The sequence below is a fragment of the Myotis yumanensis genome, unplaced genomic scaffold (assembly GCF_028538775.1).
Source record: "Myotis yumanensis isolate MYYU_CA2020_CCGP unplaced genomic scaffold, mMyoYum1.0.hap1 SCAF_23, whole genome shotgun sequence".
Classification (NCBI taxonomy): Eukaryota; Metazoa; Chordata; class Mammalia; order Chiroptera; family Vespertilionidae; genus Myotis; species Myotis yumanensis.
In genome coordinates, this window is record NW_027223774.1 from 8401495 (window position 1) to 8420432 (window position 18938).

At 50.8% G+C, this 18938-nt stretch overlaps 2 protein-coding genes across 2 annotated transcripts; both read right to left on the minus strand.

Annotated features, from left to right (window-relative positions):
- Positions 1-2266: 2266 nt before the first annotated feature.
- On the minus strand, positions 2267-7320 carry LOC138999927 (kallikrein-7-like). The gene is made up of 6 exons (XM_070402144.1): positions 7297-7320; positions 6760-6881; positions 6139-6292; positions 5764-6011; positions 4782-4918; positions 2267-2422 (listed from the first exon to the last, which is right to left on the minus strand). Exons 2-6 carry the CDS (start codon positions 6830-6832, stop codon positions 2267-2269), a joined length of 768 nt encoding a protein of 255 aa, XP_070258245.1. The 5' UTR covers positions 6833-6881; positions 7297-7320.
- Positions 7321-11553: 4233 nt separating this feature from the next.
- On the minus strand, positions 11554-16159 carry LOC138999956 (kallikrein-7-like). The gene is made up of 5 exons (XM_070402185.1): positions 16072-16159; positions 15451-15604; positions 15060-15307; positions 14077-14213; positions 11554-11709 (listed from the first exon to the last, which is right to left on the minus strand). The coding sequence occupies exons 1-5, from the start codon at positions 16142-16144 to the stop codon at positions 11554-11556; spliced, it is 768 nt and encodes a 255-aa protein (XP_070258286.1). The 5' UTR covers positions 16145-16159.
- Between the last annotated feature and the right edge of the window lie 2779 nt (positions 16160-18938).

Below are 18938 nucleotides of genomic sequence, written 5' to 3' on the forward strand. Positions count from 1 at the left end.
GACCAGCCATATGCTGGGAGGCCAGGGGGTGGGTTATCCTGGGGGTGAGGTCCTTGTTTTCCCAATTTTGCCCCTTGCTAGGCACCTGGGCTCTCTGCCCTGGTGACCTGTGCCCGGCCTGTTGTCCTTGCTCTGCTCATGTCTGCCTAACTGCCTATCACAGCTGGTTGGAGAAGACCCTCAGTCAGCAGGGTCTGTGGTGATTGCTCAGGGAGCCCAGGGTACCAGGAACCTGCTGATCTTGCCAGGCTCTGAGACACAGGGGACTCCCCCCTCCTCCCACCTCTCCTCTGGAGGCCCCTTCCAGGCGCATGTGGAGAATAGGAGCCCACCTACCCCCGTTTCCACTCCCACTGTTCTCTCTTCCTCCAAACTCTGGTGCTCACTTGTGGCAGAGCCTTGATGGTTTCTGGTGTCCTGTCTACCTACCAGCGCCATCCTTTCTGGAAACCTGCTCCCTCTCTCCTCACTTGTCACCTGTGATGTGCTCAGAACCATTTTCACGTCCCTTTGCACACTTGTGAAGTAGGCATTTCTGTTTTCTGTTCCTCCTCCTCCTCCTCCTCCTCCTCCTCCTCCTCCTTCTTCTTCTTCTTCTTCTTCTTCTTCTTCTTCTTCTTCATCTTCTCCTTCTCTCTCTCTCTCTCTCTCTCTCATTTTATGAGTGGGGAAAACTGAGGGCTGGAAAATGTAGAGGAACACGCCACTGTGTCAGTGGGAGCAGGAACCAGGGTGAGATTCCAAAATTGGTTACATTTTCCTTTCCGACCTCCCTCTGAGAAGTTCTCCCTCTGAGAAGATCTCCTTGCCCCAACCTCGGGTCCTCAGAGATCCCCACCCATTTTGATTAGGTTGTAGAGGTGCACAGGCACAGAAAGGGACACAGAAAGAAGGAGGCACACAGGACTCCGTCCACAGGCAGTTTGGCACATGCTCTTATTCTGTGACTATTTCTTTTCACACGGTAACGATCACAGACATGTACGATTTTTGTTTCTTTTTTTTGCATTTAACATCAGACAGCATACGCATTCTGATGTGACACTCACAGTTCTGCATAATTATTATCCTGAACAGAGTCATTAGTCTCCTGGCCCACATCTGTTTGTTGTTGACATAAGCCAGTGATGGCAAACCTATCAGAGGTGACACACGAACTCATTTTTTTGGTTGATTTTTCTTTGTTAAATGGCATTTAAATATATAAAATACATATAAAAATATAAATTTTTGTTTTACTATGGTTGCAAATATCAAAAAATTTCTATGTGTGACACGGCACGAAAGTTAAGTTAAGTTAGTGTTTTTCAAAATGCTGACACGCTGAGCTCAAAAGGTTCCCCATCACTGATTAGCCATGGAATAATTTGGGACAGGTTCCGCATTTCCACTGTTTTGCTATGACAGATAGTGTTGTGTGGGGAGCAGCTACAGTGTCTGCACAGGTTCAAGCCTTGGACTGAGGAGAGGGCACAGTCCTCTCATGGCCACGTGCAAGTCCCAGCTTGGATGGCAGAGCCCTCCCAGCGCAATTATAGCCAACTGCTGTAGTTATAAGCTTGAACCTATGGTCTGAACACGTGGCCCCACCTGCCTGAGTGATGTGGGCTTGATAGAGTTCAGGTGCATGTAGTGAAGTGGGATTGAAACCCATGAGAATGTTGTAAACATCTTGACCACGCCCTTACATTGCCTCCTGGCACCTGCTATAAAATAAAGACACGGCTTGTGAGCACTGACGCTGTCTCTCTCCACCCTAGAGAGCAGAGTCCTACAGAGACCCAGCTTTCATTCTCTTGTCTGTCTTTTCTAAGCCTTTCACTGCCCCCACTCAGGGTCACTGACCCAGGCTGAGCTGGCATGGCACATAAGGCGCCCTGGGGCTGAGTATGCCATGGCCGTGCCGGCTCCCCCACAATGTTGTGATGAATTCAAACCTTGTCCATGTTTCGGATTGATCAGAATTCCTAGGTCAAAAGCCATGAATGAGATTCCGGACTCACCTTGCCTAACCTTGTGTCATAAGAATTGTCCTCCATTTGGCTGGAGAACACGGTGGGGGTCTCCCCGCATCTTCACCAACACCGACGTTTTTGTGTTTTATGTTTAGCTCATAGGTTTTTGCAAATTTTTATTAGAATGTTGTTGACGGTTTCATGTGATTTTGAAAATGATAAAGTCAAATACGGCTGCACGTCAGGGAAGTCTTTATTTCTGGGAAGTCCCTGTTCAGGGTATAGGGATCCAGGATGAAAGCATGGAGGGATTAGGAATTCGCTTTCATGGTTTTATACACCCATTTGCGGTACATGCATAGGCGGGTGTAGATCACTGGGTCAAAGGGCGGGGTACAAGGGAAAAAGCCAGTGGACACCAGGCCTTGCAGGGAACCTTCGCAAATCAGCGGACTCCCGGAGTCACCCTGGAGGGGAGAGAGCAGATTAGCTTTGATTTCAAAATAACCAGCAATGAGGTCCCACAGACACCAGCTTATCAGGCCTTTATCCCGCCAGAACACAGCCTTCCACCTGGCCAATGGGAAGAGACTCATTGTCTCTGCGGACCAATGGTGGAGCTGGAATGAATGCTATTAAGGAGAAGACAAACCAGGTTTTTGGAAGACATTGGCTTGAGCCCTAGTCAATCACAGGGAGAGGGCAGGACTTCAAGGAGTCGGAGCCCCATTTATTTGTCAAGCCCCTGGGAGAGGAAGAATTACCTCCAGAGAATCTCATACATTGCCTTACCCAGGGGTGGGGGACAGGGTAGTCCTAGAAACCAGGGGCAGGACCAATGCACTAATTTACAGGCTCTAGTGCAAAATAAAGTTCGGACCACCAGGTTCAAATATAGGAAGTTTAAGAAAAGTGAGTGCGTTAAACCAAGTGCAGCACTGTCCTGAGTTTGCGACTCTGTGTCCCCGCACAGATTGCAGAATTATGAATGAGGCCTCAGTGGGGGACCAGGGCGAACCCCACATTTTTGAGACATTCAACCCTGTACCATCACCTATCTTCCTAACACATACCATTTCACCACTCCTGAAAGCTGAGAGTGCAGATGTGAGCAAAGATAGTGGGGGTACAAAGAGGCAAATGATGAAAGAGAGAGAGAGAGAAGGATGGAGAGAAGAAGAAAGGGAAAGATGAAGGAGACAGAGAAGCAGAAGGTTGGGGGTAGGGAATGAGGCAGAGATGGAAAAAAATTAAAAAAATTGACAGAGGTCAGGGAGAGAGGGAGGGAGAGAGGAGGAGGAGGAGGAGGAGGAGAAGAGAGAGAGAGAGAGAGAGAGAGAGAGAGAGATCACAACACAGAGAGAACAGAGGGAATCAGGAAATGAAATGAGGTGTGAGGACCTAGCTGGCTTAGCTCAGTGGATAGAGCGTTGGCTTGTGGACTGAAGGGTCCTGGGTTCAATTCCAGTCAAGGGCACATGCCTGGGGGGCAGGCTCAGCCCCCAGTGGGCGGCGTGCAGGAGTCAGCAGATCTATGATTCTCTCTCATCACTGTTGTTCCTATCTCTCTCTCCCTCTCCCCTCCTCTCTGCAATCAATAAAAGTTTAAAAAATAAAAAGAAGTGAGGTGTGAGGAGCGGTGAGGGGAGCTGGTTCTGAGAGTCAGAGCGGAGGCTACAGAGATGAGGAAGGGGGAACAAAAAGGAGGGGCTCCTTCTTTCTTCAGAATTAGAACCAGATACACAGACATAGAAGCAGGACCTGAGCCTCAGGCACATGTCAGTGACTGCAACGAACATTTTAAGGCGTATTTTAAAAATCAAATTTAGTATGAAAAAAATCCATGAGGAACCTGGTATTCCAGTTTAACTTTTAAAAAATGTTTTCTTTATTTCAGAAAGGAAGGGAGAGGGAGGGAGAGACAGAAACATCAATGAGAGAGAACCATTGATTGGCTGCCTACTGCACTCCCCTTCCTGGGGGATGAAGCCTGCTACCTGGGCATGTGCCCTTGACTGGAATCAAACCTGCTACCCTTCAGTCTGCAGGCCTACGCTCAATCCACTGAGCCAAACCCGCTAGGACGGTATTCCAGTTTTATTTTTTTTTAAATGTATTTTATTGATTTTTTACAGAGAGAAGAAGGGAGAGGGATAGAGAGTTAGAAACATGGATGAGAGAGAAACATCGATCAGCTGCCTCCCGCACGCCCCCTACTGGGGATGTGCCCGCAACCCAGGTACATGCCCTTGACCGGAATTGAACCTGGGACCTTTCAGTCCGCAGGCCGCCACTCTATCCACTGAGCCAAACCAGTTTTGGCTGGTATTCCAGTTTTAGATAAAGACCGGGTCATTACTGAACCACAGTGCTGTTCAGAACCACATAGAAGTCCAAAGCAAATGGGAAATCCAGCCCATTCTGGTTGCTTCTTTAGTTGAAAATTCTGATGCTTTGCTCATCATGGATTATTTTTTAAATATTTCATTGGAATATGATATTTCCTGGTCACTGAGCTTTTGGTGAGCCCTTAAAGCTTGTGCTGGTAGCCAGTGCCTCACTGCCCTTCCCATACTCCCAGCCCCATTTCTCACCCCCAGTTTCTATCCTTCAGCTTTGTGCCCGCCCCCAAGGCCACGCAGTCCCCCGGGGGCTCCCACCCTGACCCGGGCAGAGAATTGAGTAGAGAGAGCCAGGAAAGTGGGGCTGGTAAGGTGTGAGGGAAGACTCAGCACCATGGTCAGGCCCCGGGACCGCTGTATGGAAGGGGAGACAGGACTGGGCTGAGAAGAGGCTGAACCCAGGGCAGGGGAGGAGGGGACTCACGCTGCAGCAGGAGGAGAGCCTGTCGGGGGGAGCGGCACAGAGCATGTATTTTTTCAACATGGTCGGGTAAAACACCTTGCAGTGCTCGTAGGAGATGAGGTTGACATTCGAGCACATGAGCTCCGATAGACCTTTTTCTGTTGGAGAAGTTGGGCGGGGGTTGGGGAGGGGCAGTCAGAGGCTGGGTCCTGTGGACCTGTGGGTGCTGATATAAAAGAATGGGGACCCTGGACACGGAAAGAGGAGGAATTGGGTGACCCAATACAATGGTTATGAAAAGCGTCCTATTTCTTGGACTTCCGGGTCTTTGGAAGGAAGGGAACTGTGTCTGAACTCCTGGGTTTGAACCTACTGTGCATAGTGGCCACCTTACAGCACACCCGCCCCACTCCAACTCTCAGGGTCCTGGAGTTCAGGTGAACCCAGCTCTGGGGTTACCTTTCCTGCACTTGCTTTTATCTGGAACCCCTGAGGCAGCTAAAGCCAGATGCCCGCACTCTAACTCCACCCTCATTCCTGAGGCCAGGCCAGGGGGTAGGACCTCCGTATGTTCCAGCTCCACCATCCTTAGTGGCATCTACCAAGGGAGGGACGAGGTGCTGGCATTGAGGGACATCTCCTGGGTAGAGGGGCACTGGGGACCAGGTCTCCTTTCATCTGAGGGAGAAGGCACCTGAAGGCCAAGACTCCCAGTTCTGAGGGTGGAAGCAGATGGGAGCCTAAACACTTGGCTCTGTGTAAGGTGGTGACTGGGGTTCTAAACTCCTGGGTCTGCGGGATGGGTCCTGGGGGGACTTATGTCTAAAGGTCAGGCTTCCTGATCTGATGCTGCAGGGCCTGGGGGTCTGGCTTCCTGGGTCTGAGAATGGAGGTGTTTGAGGAGGGGGTCGTGTCTGGAACCTTGGGTCTGTCCCCTGTGTCTGGGGGCTGAGGAAGAAGGGAGCTGGGACCGTGGTGACTGGGGACTCAGAGGCAGCCTCACCTCCATCCTTGGTGGTGACACCCCAGCCAGAGACAGTACAGCTTGTCCCAGGGTCTTTGCAGCTGGATGGTAGGTCAATTGTGTTCACAGTGGGCGAGAGCCTGGCCGGGCTGCACAGCTTCACCAGCATGATGTCATGATCATCGGTGTGGTTGTTATACCGGTGGTGGATGAAGGACTGTATGGCCCTGATCCTCTGGGCACGGGCATCAACCGGAAGATCACTACCCATTTGCACAATATACTCACTTTAAAAAAAAAGTAACGTTCAGAGGGAGACACTGTGATTGAGTTAGGAGGACAGAAGCCCAGAGAGAGAGAGAGAGAAGGACCCAGAGAGAGACATGGAGTGGCGCTGGCTCCCCTGTTTCATACCTCTGGTAGCAGTGGGCGACGGTGAGCACCCACTGCTGGTTGACCAGCACGCCTGCACATTGGAACCCATTCTTGTCATACAGGGCCACCTGCCAGGGATGGGAGCCTCTAGGACATACAACTCCATTAATGATCCTCTCCCCGGTATCCTGGGCTGGATGGAGACCTGGAAAAAGTGTGGGTAGCAGGCCTCAGGGGAAGGCTGAGGCCACAGTAGATGGATTCCAAGAGACAGTGATGGAGATCGAGACAGACAGAGAGGCGTGGAGAAGGGCAGAGGCAGACACGGAGCCCAGGGCAGAGACAGCTGTAGACGGAGATGGAGAGAGATGGAGGGAGGCTGCTCAGAAATCCAGGGCAGCAGCTGGTCTGGAGGCAACCCCAGCGTCTGATGAGAGAGACACTGAGGGCGGGAAGCAGCCTAGAGGGCACCCACAGCCCAGGAGTCAGGAGGGAGCAGGAAGAAAGGGGCCACAGCCCAGGGGCCGTGTCTCCATGGGAGGAGGCTGCTGTAGGGGAGGGTCCTGACTCAGGGGCTCCTTGGAGAGAGGGGGCTTGGAGAGGGGAGGTGGGGGACTGTGAGGCCCAGGACAAGGTCACGTCGCCCAGGCTGGTCCTCACCTTCTTGTCCAGCAGATCCCAGGGCGAAGGACAGCAGTAGGAGCAGCACCAGTGGGAGACGGGGAACTGCCATCTGTCCTGTCTGAGCCTCTGTGGCTGCCACAGAGGAAGGGCCTTCTGTGCTGGGGGTGGAAAGACAGAGAGTTCAGGAACCAGGACTCCTGGTCTCCAGGTCCCTTCTCTTCCCTCAGACCCAGAAGCCGCCACTTCCCTACTCAGACCCAGGAACCCCGGTCTGCACCCACCTCCTCCCTCAGACCCAGGAGCCCCAGTCTGCACCCACCTGCTCCCTCTAAACCCACAAGTCCAGGCCAGAGACAGCCTTCCACGCTGATGCACCTAGTGATCGGGTTTCTGTCCCTCCCCGTTTTAATTCTATGTCCCAAGTTCCTTTTAGGTAAAAGATCCAAAACTCCAAACATCCACCCCCTCCTTCTCACAACCAGATATTGGGCATCTACTGCTCTGCCCTCAAGAGCAAGAGTGAGCTGTCCCTCCAGATGCACCTGCCCCACCCCACATGGGATTTCCTCTCACCTGCAGGGGGTCTGGTCTGGTCTGGTCTGGTCTTCAGTCTGGGTTGGGATTCAATGGTGTCCAGCCCTGTGCAGAGTGGCCCTCTTATAGCACACCCGCCTCATTCCAACTCTCAGGGTCCTGGAGTTCAGTGAACCCAGCTCTGGGGTTACCTTACCTGCATTTGCTCTTATCTGGAACCCGGAGGCAGCCAAACCCATATGCCCGCATTCTACCTCCACCCTCATTCCTGAGGCCAGGTCAGGGGCTTGGCTCCAGCACGTCCCAGCTCCCTGGTGGCATCTACGAAGGGTGTGACCAGGTACTAGCCTTGAGGGGCAGGAGCAGGAGTCAAGGATGGACTGTGCCCTGGGTCCTCCACTGTGGCCACTTTTCTTGCCCTCAGGCCCTCCCAGGGGTGGCCTAGAACTGGTACCGTGACTCTGAGCAGTTTGTGGGAACTTGACAGGCTGAATCCCAGACGTGTCTTTGAGCCTGAACCCAACCCTAATATTGGGGTATGAATCTAAAGAGAAGGCTTTCCTTACTCCACCTATTAAATATGTACTGTTTTTCACTTACTATACTTTGATTTCTATACATCGTATGAATTTCTAACAAAAAAGTCTGAACATTATCTAATGGGACATGTTATTTACTCTATAAAAAGTCTTAAGGAGCCCTAGCCAGCTCAGTGAATAGCGCTTTGGCCAGCAAACCAAATGCCCTGGGTGTGATTCCAGTTAAGGGCATGTACTTTGGTTGCAGCCTCCTCTCCAGCATGGGCACTGATCGGGGCTCGTGCAAGAGGCAACCAATCGATGTGTCTCTCTCACATCGATGTTTCTGTCTTCCCCTCTCTCTTCCACTCTCCCTAAAAATCAATGAAAAAATATCCTTGGGTGAGGATTCACAACAACAATAAAAAAATTAAAAATAAATTAAAAAGTCTTGGACAATTGCTTCTCTTAGAATGATTACTCCTACCCTAATTCTACACTATAGCTTTCTTCTGACTTATGTCACTCTTTCACATTGAAGTGCCTTTGAATCGCTTTCATTACAATGATGGTGGGATGAATTTCTTTTCATTTTCATCTTTGCTCATTGTATTCATTCCTGAAGACTCTACTGAGCATTGACTCTGAGCCAGAATCTGTTCTGGCCTCTGAGGGCACAGATTCCTCAAAACAGCGAAATTCCATCACAAAGCCCCACATTCCAGTGGGTGGAGACCTTAAGTAAGGAAATAAGAAATTCACATTTATAGGTTGTTGTTTTTTACTTTGCAGTGAGTACTATGGAGAAAAATAAGACCAGAGGATGCCTAGGGAATTATTGGTTCCCTTGGATCTCAGGAACCCCTGCAGTTATAATATTGGGAAAGTTGGTTGGAAAGACCCCAGGTGAAGAGGACATTCAAACAAAATCTTGTAGGAGGTGGTAGATGGATTCCTGTAGCTACTTGGGAGCAGTGAGTCCTGGGCAGAGGGACGGGCAGGTGAGAAGAGGAGGGAGACCTAGAATGTTCTAACAGGGAAGACTTTTTTATTGGAGCTGAATGAATGAGAGGGCCAAGGCTGGGGGATGGGTTCAGAGGCCTCACAGGATTTGGAAGAAACCGGGATTGAGGACCGAGGTAGGACTTTGGCATTTGCATGGAGTAACACAGGATCCATTGTCAGATTACTACTAGACGGCTGATTCCTAACAGTGGAATTGACCCTCACTTCTAACTCTGACCCCCAAATATGTTTTGTTCCTTAGTGTGAGTCCGTGTGTTATCTCAATTCAGATCTTTAATCCAATTCTACCTGGGTCCCACAAGTTGACCCATCATAGACATTGGTGTTGCCTACCCAGCATGCACTCCTTCTGCCACTTGTCAGAACCTTGATGTAGTTTGGACAACCTGCTCTCCTCATTGTGACCACAAATGAGCTTTACTGCACCAAGCATGGAGGTTCATTTCTGCTGTGTAGGGATTGGCTTATAATAAACATGTGAAACAATGTTGGCCAATGAAGAGGGGAAGACCCCTGGGTTACTTCAGGGAACTACTCTCCTCTTCCCAAAGTGAGACAGGAGAAGAGTTCTCCTAGACTCTGTTAGGAAGGTTTCTTTCTGGGTGTGAATTCTGGAATGGAGGCAGCCCTCCTGGAACTGGGGAAGGAAGTGGCCAGAAGGCAGAGCCATAGCTCTGTGGATGGACAACCAGAGAGAGAGTGATGGTGATGGTCAGTGTCTTGAGGAGGTTGCTGAGCTGGTGAGTTAATGCTCCATGGAGCCCCTTCAACTCATGTCTGCCTAACTGCCTATCACAGCTGGTTGGAGAAGACCCTCAGTCAGCAGGGTCTGTGGTGATTGCCCAGGGAGCCCAGGGTACCAGGAACCTGCTGATCTTGCCAGGCTCGGAGACACAGGGGACTCCTCCCTCCTCTCTCATCTCCTCTGGAGGCCCCTTCTAGGCGCACGGTGAGAATAGGAGCCCACCTACCCCAGTTTCCACTCCCAATGTTCTCTCTTCCTCCAAACTCTGGGGGCTCACTTGTGGCCTCGATGGATTCTGGTGTCCTGTCTACGTGCCAACGCCATTCTTTCTGGAAACCTGCTCCCTCTCTCCTCATTTTTCATCTGTGACATGCTCAGTACCATTTTCACATCTCTTTGCACACGTGTGAACTAGGCATTTCTGTTCTCTATTCATCCTCATCCTCCTCCTCCTCCTTCTCCTCCTTCTCCTTCTCCTTCTCCTTCTCCTTCTTCACCTTCTCCTTGTCCTCCTCCTCCCCCTCCTCCTCCTCCTCCTCCTTCTTCTTCTTCTTCTTCTTCTTCTTCTTCTTCTTCTTCTTCTTCTTCTTCTTCTTCTCTCTCTCTCTCTCTCTCTCTCTCTCTCTCTCTCTCTCTCCAACTGAGGGCTGGAAAATGTAGAGGAACACGCCACTGTGTCAGTGGGAGCAGGAGGCCGGGTGAGATTCGAAAATCAGTTCATTTTCCTTTCCCACCTCCCTCTGTGAAAGTCTCCTTGCCCCAACCTTGGCTCCTCAGAGGTCCCCACCTTATTGCTCAGGGTGTAGAAGTGCACAGGCACAGAAAGGGATACGGAAGGAAGGAAGCACCCAGGACTCCGTCCACAGGCAGTTTGGCACATGCTCTTATTCTGTGATGATTTCATTTTACACGGTGATGATCGCACACATGTACGATTTTTGTTTCTTTTTTTTTGCATTTAACAACAGACAGCATATGCATTCTGACGTGACACTCACAGTTCTGCATAATTATTATCCTGAACAGAGTCATTAGTCTCCTGACCTACATCCCTTTGTTGTTGACATAAGCCATGGAATAATTTGGGACAGGTTCAGCATTTCCACTGTTTCGCTATGACAGCTAATGTTGTGTGGGACGCAGCTACAGTGTTTGCACAGATTCAAGCCTTGGACTGAGGAGAGGGTACAGTCCTCTCATGGCCACGTGCCAGTCCCAGCTTGGAGGGCAGGGCCCTCCCAGCACAATTAGAGCCAACTGCGGTAGTTGTGAGCTTGAACCTATGGTCTGAACACGTGGCCCCATGTGCCTGAGTGATGCAGGCTTGATAGAGATCAGGTGTATGTAGTGAAGTGGGATTGAAACATATGAGAATGTTGTAAGCATCTTGACCACGCCCTTACATTGCCTCCTGACATCTGCTATAAAATAAAGACACGGCTTGTGGGCACTGAAGCTATCTCTCTCCACCCGAGAGGGCAGCGTCCCACCAAGACCGAGCTTTCATTCTCTTGTCTGTCTTTTCTTAGCCTTTTACCGCCCCCACTCAGGGTCACTGACACAGGCTGAGCTGGCATGGCACATAAGGCGCCCTGGGGCTGAGTATGCCATGGCCATGCCGGCTCCCCACAATGTTGTGATGAATTCAAACCTTGTCCATGTTTCGGATTGACCAGAATTCCTAGGTCAAAAGCCATGAATGAGATTCCGGACACACCTTGCCTAACCTTGTAGGCTCGCTCACCTTGTTAACCTTGTATCATAAAAATTGTTCTTCACTTCCGCTAGCTAACACGGTGGGAGACTGCCCGCATCTTCACCAGCACCGACGTTTTTGTGTTTTATGTTTAGCTCATAGGTTTTTGCAAATTTTTATTAGAATGTTGTTGACGGTTTCATGTGATTTTGAAAATGATAAAGTCAAATACGGCTGCACGTCAGGGAAGTCTTTATTTCTGGGAAGTCCCTGTTCAGGGTATAGGGATCCAGGATGAAAGCATGGAGGGATTAGGAATTCGCTTTCATGGTTTTATACACCCATTTGCGGTACATGCATAGGCGGGTGTAGATCACTGGGTCAAAGGGCGGGGTACAAGGGAAAAAGCCAGTGGACACCAGGCCTTGCAGGGAACCTTCGCAAATCAGCGGACTCCCGGAGTCACCCTGGAGGGGAGAGAGCAGATTAGCTTTGATTTCAAAATAACCAGCAATGAGGTCCCACAGACACCAGCTTATCAGGCCTTTATCCCGCCAGAACACAGCCTTCCACCTGGCCAATGGGAAGAGACTCATTGTCTCTGCGGACCAATGGTGGAGCTGGAATGAATGCTATTAAGGAGAAGACAAACCAGGTTTTTGGAAGACATTGGCTTGAGCCCTAGTCAATCACAGGGAGAGGGCAGGACTTCAAGGAGTCGGAGCCCCATTTATTTGTCAAGCCCCTGGGAGAGGAAGAATTACCTCCAGAGAATCTCATACATTGCCTTACCCAGGGGTGGGGGACAGGGTAGTCCTAGAAACCAGGGGCAGGACCAATGCACTAATTTACAGGCTCTAGTGCAAAATAAAGTTCGGACCACCAGGTTCAAATATAGGAAGTTTAAGAAAAGTGAGTGCGTTAAACCAAGTGCAGCACTGTCCCGAGTTTGCGACTCTGTGTCCCCGCACAGATTGCAGAATTATGAATGAGGCCTCAGTGGGGGACCAGGGCGAACCCCACATTTTTGAGACATTCAACCCTGTCCCATCACCTATCTTCCTAACACATACCATTTCACCACTCCTGAAAGCTGAGAGTGCAGATGTGAGCAAAGATAGTGGGGGTACAAAGAGGCAAATGATGAAAGAGAGAGAGAGAGAAGGATGGAGAGAAGAAGAAAGGGAAAGATGAAGGAGACAGAGAAGCAGAAGGTTGGGGGTAGGGAATGAGGCGGAGATGGAAAAAAATTAAAAAAATTGACAGAGGTCAGGGAGAGAGGGAGGGAGAGAGGAGGAGGAGGAGGAGGAGGAGAAGAGAGAGAGAGAGAGAGAGAGAGAGATCACAACACAGAGAGAACAGAGGGAATCAGGAAATGAAATGAGGTGTGAGGACCTAGCTGGCTTAGCTCAGTGGATAGAGCGTCGGCTTGTGGACTGAAGGGTCCTGGGTTCAATTCCAGTCAAGGGCACATGCCTGGGGGGCAGGCTCAGCCCCCAGTGGGCGGCGTGCAGGAGTCAGCAGATCTATGATTCTCTCTCATCACTGTTGTTCCTATCTCTCTCTCCCTCTCCCCTCCTCTCTGCAATCAATAAAAGTTTAAAAAATAAAAAGAAGTGAGGTGTGAGGAGCGGTGAGGGGAGCTGGTTCTGAGAGTCAGAGCGGAGGCTACAGAGATGAGGAAGGGGAACAAAGAGGAGGGGCTCCTTCTTTCTACAGAATTAGAACCAGATACACAGACATAGAAGCAGGACCTGAGCCTCAGGCACATGTCAGTGACTGCAACGAACATTTTAAGGCGTATTTTAAAAATCAAATTTAGTATGAAAAAAATCCATGAGGAACCTGGTATTCCAGTTTAACTTTTAAAAAATGTTTTCTTTATTTCAGAAAGGAAGGGAGAGGGAGGGAGAGACAGAAACATCAATGAGAGAGAACCATTGATTGTCTGCCTACTGCACTCCCCTTCCTGGGGGATTAAGCCTGCTATCTGGGCAAGTGCCCTTGACTGGAATCAAACCTGCGACCCTTCAGTCTGCAGGCCTACGCTCAATCCACTGAGCCAAACCCGCTAGGACGGTATTCCAGTTTTATTTTTTTTATTTTTATTTTTTAAATGTATTGTATTGATTTTTTACAGAGAGAAGAAGGGAGAGGGATAGAGAGTTAGAAACATGGATGAGAGAGAAACATCGATCAGCTGCCTCCCGCACGCCCCCTACTGGGGATGTGCCCGCAACCCAGGTACATGCCCTTGACCGGAATTGAACCTGGGACCTTTCAGTCCGCAGGCCGACGCTCTATCCACTGAGCCAAACCGGTTTCGGCTGGTATTCCAGTTTTAGATAAAGACCGGGTCATTACTGAACCACAGTGCAGTTCAGAACCACATAGAAGCCCAAAGCAAATGGAAAATCCAGCCCATTCTTGTTGCTTCTTTTGTTGAAAATTCTGATGCTTTGCTCATCATGGATTATTTTTTAAATATTTCATTGGAATATGATATTTCCTGGTCACTGAGCTTTTGGTGAGCCCTTAAAGCTTGTGCTGGTAGCCAGTGCCTCACTGCCCTTCCCATACTCCCAGCCCCAGTTCTCACCCCCCAGTTTCTATCCTTCAGCTTTGTGCCCGCCCCCAAGGCCACGCATTCCCCCGGGGGGGCTCCCACCCTGACCCCGGCAGAGAACTGAGTAGAGAGAGCCAGGAAAGTGGGGCTGGTAAGGTGTGAGGGAAGACTCAGCACCATGGTCAGGCCCCGGGACCGCTGTATGGAAGGGGAGACAGGACTGGGCTGAGAAGAGGCTGAACCCAGGGCAGGGGAGGAGGGGACTCACGCTGCAGCAGGAGGAGAGCCTGTCGGGGGGAGCGGCACAGAGCATGTATTTTTTCAACATGGTCGGGTAAAACACCTTGCAGTGCTCGTAGGAGATGAGGTTGACATTCGAGCACATGAGCTCCGATAGACCTTTTTCTGTTGGAGAAGTTGGGCGGGGGTTGGGGAGGGGCAGTCAGAGGCTGGGTCCTGTGGACCTGTGGGTGCTGATATAAAAGAATGGGGACCCTGGACACGGAAAGAGGCGGAATTGGGTGACCCAATACAATGGTTATGAAAAGCGTCCTATTTCTTGGACTTCCAGGTCTTTGGAAGGGAAGGGAACTGTGTCTGAACTCCTGGGTTTGAACCTACTGTGCATAGTGGCCGCCTTATAGCACACCCGCCCCACTCCAACTCTCAGGGTCCTGGAGTTCAGGTGAACCCAGCTCTGGGGTTACCTTTCCTGCACTTGCTCTTATCTGGAACCCCTGAGGCAGCTAAAGCCAGATGCCCGCACTCTAACTCCACCCTCATTCCTGAGGCCAGGCCAGGGGGTAGGACCCCCGTACCTTCCAGCTCCACCATCCTTAGTGGCATCTACCAAGGGAGGGACCAGGTGCTGGCATTGAGGGACACCTCCTGGGTAGAGGGGCGCTGGGGACCAGGTCTCCTTTCATCTGAGGGAGAAGGCACCTGAAGGCCAAGACTCCCAGTTCTGAGGGTGGAAGCAGATGGGAGCCTAAACACTTGGCTCTGTGTAAGGTGGTGACTGGGGTTCTAAACTCCTGGGTCTGCGGGATGGTTCCTGGGGGGACTTATGTCTAAAGGTCAGGCTTCCTGATCTGATGGTGCAGAGCCTGGGGGTCTGGCTTCCTGGGTCTGAGATTGGAGGTGTTTGAGGAGGGGGTCGTGTCTGGAACCTTGGGTCTGTCCCCTGTGTCTGGGGGCTGAGGAAGAAGGGAGCTGGGACCGTGGTGATTGAGGACTCAGAGGCAGCCTCACCTCCATCCTTGGTGGTGACGCCCCAGCCAGAGACAGTACAGCTTGTCCCAGGGTCTTTGCAGCTGGATGGTAGGTCAATTGTGTTCACAGTGGGCGAGAGCCTGGCCGGGCTGCACAGCTTCACCAGCATGATGTCATGATCATCGGTGCGGTTGTTATACCGGTGGTGGATGAAGGACTGTATGGCCCTGATCCTCTGGGCACAGGCATTAACCGGAAGATCACTACCCATTTGCACAATATACTCACTTAAAAAAAAAAGTAACGTTCAGAGGGAGACACTGTGATTGAGTTAGGAGGACAGAAGCCCAGAGAGAGAGAGAGAGAGAGAGAGAGAGAGAGAAGGACCCAGAGAGAGACATGGAGTGGCGCTGGCTCCCCTGTTTCATACCTCTGGTAGCAGTGGGCGACGGTGAGCACCCACTGCTGGTTGACCAGCACGCCTGCACATTGGAACCCATTCTTGTCATACAGGGCCACCTGCCAGGGATGGGAGCCTCTAGGACATACAAATCCATTAATGATCCTCTCCCCGGTATCCTGGGCTGGATGGAGACCTGGAAAAAGTGAGGGTAGCAGGCCTCAGGGGAAGGCTGAGGCCACAGTAGATGGATGCCCAGAGACAGTGATGGAGAGAGAGACAGAGAGAGAGGCGTGGAGAAGGGCAGAGGCAGACACGGAGCCCAGGGCAGAGACAGCTGTAGACGGAGATGGAGAGAGACGGAGGGAGCCTGCTCAGAAACCCAGGGCAGCAGCTGGTCTGGAGGCAGCCCCAGCGTCTGATGAGAGAGACACTGAGGGTGGGAAGCAGCCTGGAGGGCACCCAGAGCCCAGGAGTCAGGAGGGAGAGGGAAGAAAGGGGCCACAGCCCAGGGGCCGTGTCTCCATGGGACGAGGCTGCTGCAGGGGAGGGTCCTGACTCAGGGGCTCCTTGGAGAGAGGGGGCCTGGAGAGGGGTGGTGGGGGACTGTGAGGCCCAGGACAAGGTCAGGTCGCCCAGGCTGGTCTTCACCTTCTTGTCCAGCAGATCCCAGGGCGAAGGACAGCAGTAGGAGCAGCACCAGTGGGAGCCGGGGAACTGCCATCTGTCCTCTCTGAGCCTCTGTGGCTGCCACAGAGGAAGGGCCTTCTGTGCTGGGGGTGGAAAGACAGAGTTCAGGAACCAGGACTCCTGGTCTCCAGGTCCCTTCTCTTCCCTCAGACCCAGGAGCCCCCACCTCCCTACTCAGACCCAGGAACCCCGGTCTGCACCCACCTCCTCCCTCAGACCCAGGAGCCCCAGTCTCCACCCACCTTCTCCCTGTAAACCCACAAGTCCAGGCCAGAGACAGCCTTCCACGCTGATGCACCTAATGATCGGGTTTCTGTCCCTCCCCATTTTAATTCTATGTCCCAAGTTCCTTTTAGGTAAAAGATCCAAAACTCCAAACATCCAGCCCCTCCTTCTCACAACCAGATATTGGGCATCTACTGCTCTGCCCTCAAGAGCAAGAGTGAGCTGTCCATCCAGATGCACCTGCCCCATCCCTAGTGGGATTTTCTCTCACCTGCAGGGTTTCTGGTCTGGTCTGGTCTGGTCTGGTCTTCAGTCTGGGTTGGGATTCAATGGTGTCCAGCCCTGTGCAGAGTGGCCCTCTTATAGCACACCCGCCTCATTCGAACTCTCAGGGTCCTGGAGTTCAGCGAACCCAGTTCTGGGGTTACCTTACCTGCATTTGCTCTTATCTGGAACCCGGAGGCAGCTAAACCCAGATGATGCCCGCACTCTACCTCCACCCTCATTCCTGAGGCCAGGTCAGGGGCATGGCTCCAGCACGTCCCATCTCCCTGGTGGCATCTACGAAGGGTGTGACCAGGTACTAGCGTTGAGGGGCAGGAGCAGGAGTCAAGGATGGACTGTGCCCTGGGTCCTCCACTGTGGCCACTTTTCTTGGCCTCAGGCCCTCCCAGGGGTGGCCTAGAACTGATACCGTGACTCTGAGCAGCTTGTGGGAACTTGACAGGCTGAATCCCACACGTGTCTTTGAGCCTGAACCCAACCCTAATATTGGGGTATGAATCTAAAGAGAAGGCTTTTCTTACTCCACCTATTAAATATGTACTGTTTTTCACTTACTATACTTTGATTTCTATACATCGTATGAATTTCTAACAAAAAAGTCTGAACATTATCTAATGGGACATGATATTTACTCTATAAAAAGTCTTAAGGAGCCCTAGCCAGCTCAGTGAATAGCACTTTGGCCAGCAGACCAAATGCCCTGGGTGTGATTCCAGTTAAGGGCATGTACTTTGGTTGCAGGCTCCTCTCCAGCCTGGGCACTGATCGGGGCTCGTGCAAGAGGCAACCAATCGATGTGTCTCTCTCACATCGATGTTTCTGTCTTTCCCTCTCTCTTCCACTCTCCCTAAAAATCAATGAAAAAATATCCTTGGGTGAGGATTCACAACAACAACAAAAAAATTAAAAATAAATTTAAAAAGTCTTGGACAATTGCTTCTCTTAGAATGATTACTCCTACCCTAATTCTACACTATAGCTTTCTTCTGACTTATGTCACTCTTTCACATTGAAGTGCCTTTGAATCGCTTTCATTACAATGATGGTGGGATGAATTTCTTTGCATTTTCATCTTTGCTCATTGTATTCATTCCTGAAGACTCTACTGAGCATTGACTCTGAGCCAGAATCTGTTCTGGCCTCTGAGGGAACAGCTTCCTCAAAACAGCGAAATTCCATCACAAAGCCCCACATTCCAGTGGGTGGAGACCTTTAGTAAGGAAATAAGAACTTCACATTTATAGGTTGTAGTTTTTTACTTTGCAGTGAGTGCTATGGAGAAAAATAAGACCAGAGGAGAGATAGGGAATTATTGGTTCCCATTGATCTCAGGAACCCCTGCAGTTATAATATTGGGAAAGGTGGTTGGAAAGACCCCAGGTGAAGAGCACATTCGAACAAAATCTTGTAGGAGGTGTAGATGGATACATGTAGCTACTTGGGAACAGTGAGTCCTGGGCAGAGCGACGGGCAGGTGAGAAGAGGAGAGAGACCTAGAATGTTCTAACAGGGAAGACTTTTTTATTGGAGCTGAATGAATCAGAGGGACAAGGGTGGGGGATGGGTTCAGAGGCCTCACAGGATTTGGAAGAAACCGGGATTGAGGACCGAGGTAGGACTTTGGCATTTGCATGGAGTAACACTGGAACCATTGTCAGATTACTACTAGGCGGCTGATTCCTAACAGTGGAATTGACCCTCACTTCTAACTCTGACCCCCAAATATGTTTTGTTCCTTAGTGTGAGTCCGTGTGTTATCACAATTCACATCTTTAATCCAATTCTACCTCAGTCCCACAAGTTGACCCATTATAGACATTGGTGTTGCCTACCCAGCATGCACTCCTTCTGCCATTTGTCAGAACCTTGATTTAGTTTGGACAACCTGCTCTCCTCATTGTGACCACAAATGAGCTTTACTGCACCAAGCACGGAGGTTCATTTCTGCTGTGTAGGGATTGGTTTATAAATAAACATGTGATACAATGTTGGCCAATGAGGAGGGAACGGAAGACCCCTGGGTTACTTCAGGGAACTGCTCTCCTCTTCCCAAAGTGAGACAGGAGAAGAGTTCTCCTAGACTCTGTTAGGCAGGTTTCTTTCTGGGTGTGAATTCTGGAATGGAGGCAGCCCTCCTGGAACTGGGGAGGGAAGTGGCCAGAAGGCAGAGCCATAGCTCTGTGGATGGACAACCAGAGAGAGAGTGATGGTGATGGTCAGTGTCTTGAGGAGGTTTCTGAGCTGGTGAGTTAATGCTCCATGGAGCCCCTTCTACTCATGTCTGCCTAACTGCCTATCACAGCTGGTTGGAGAACACC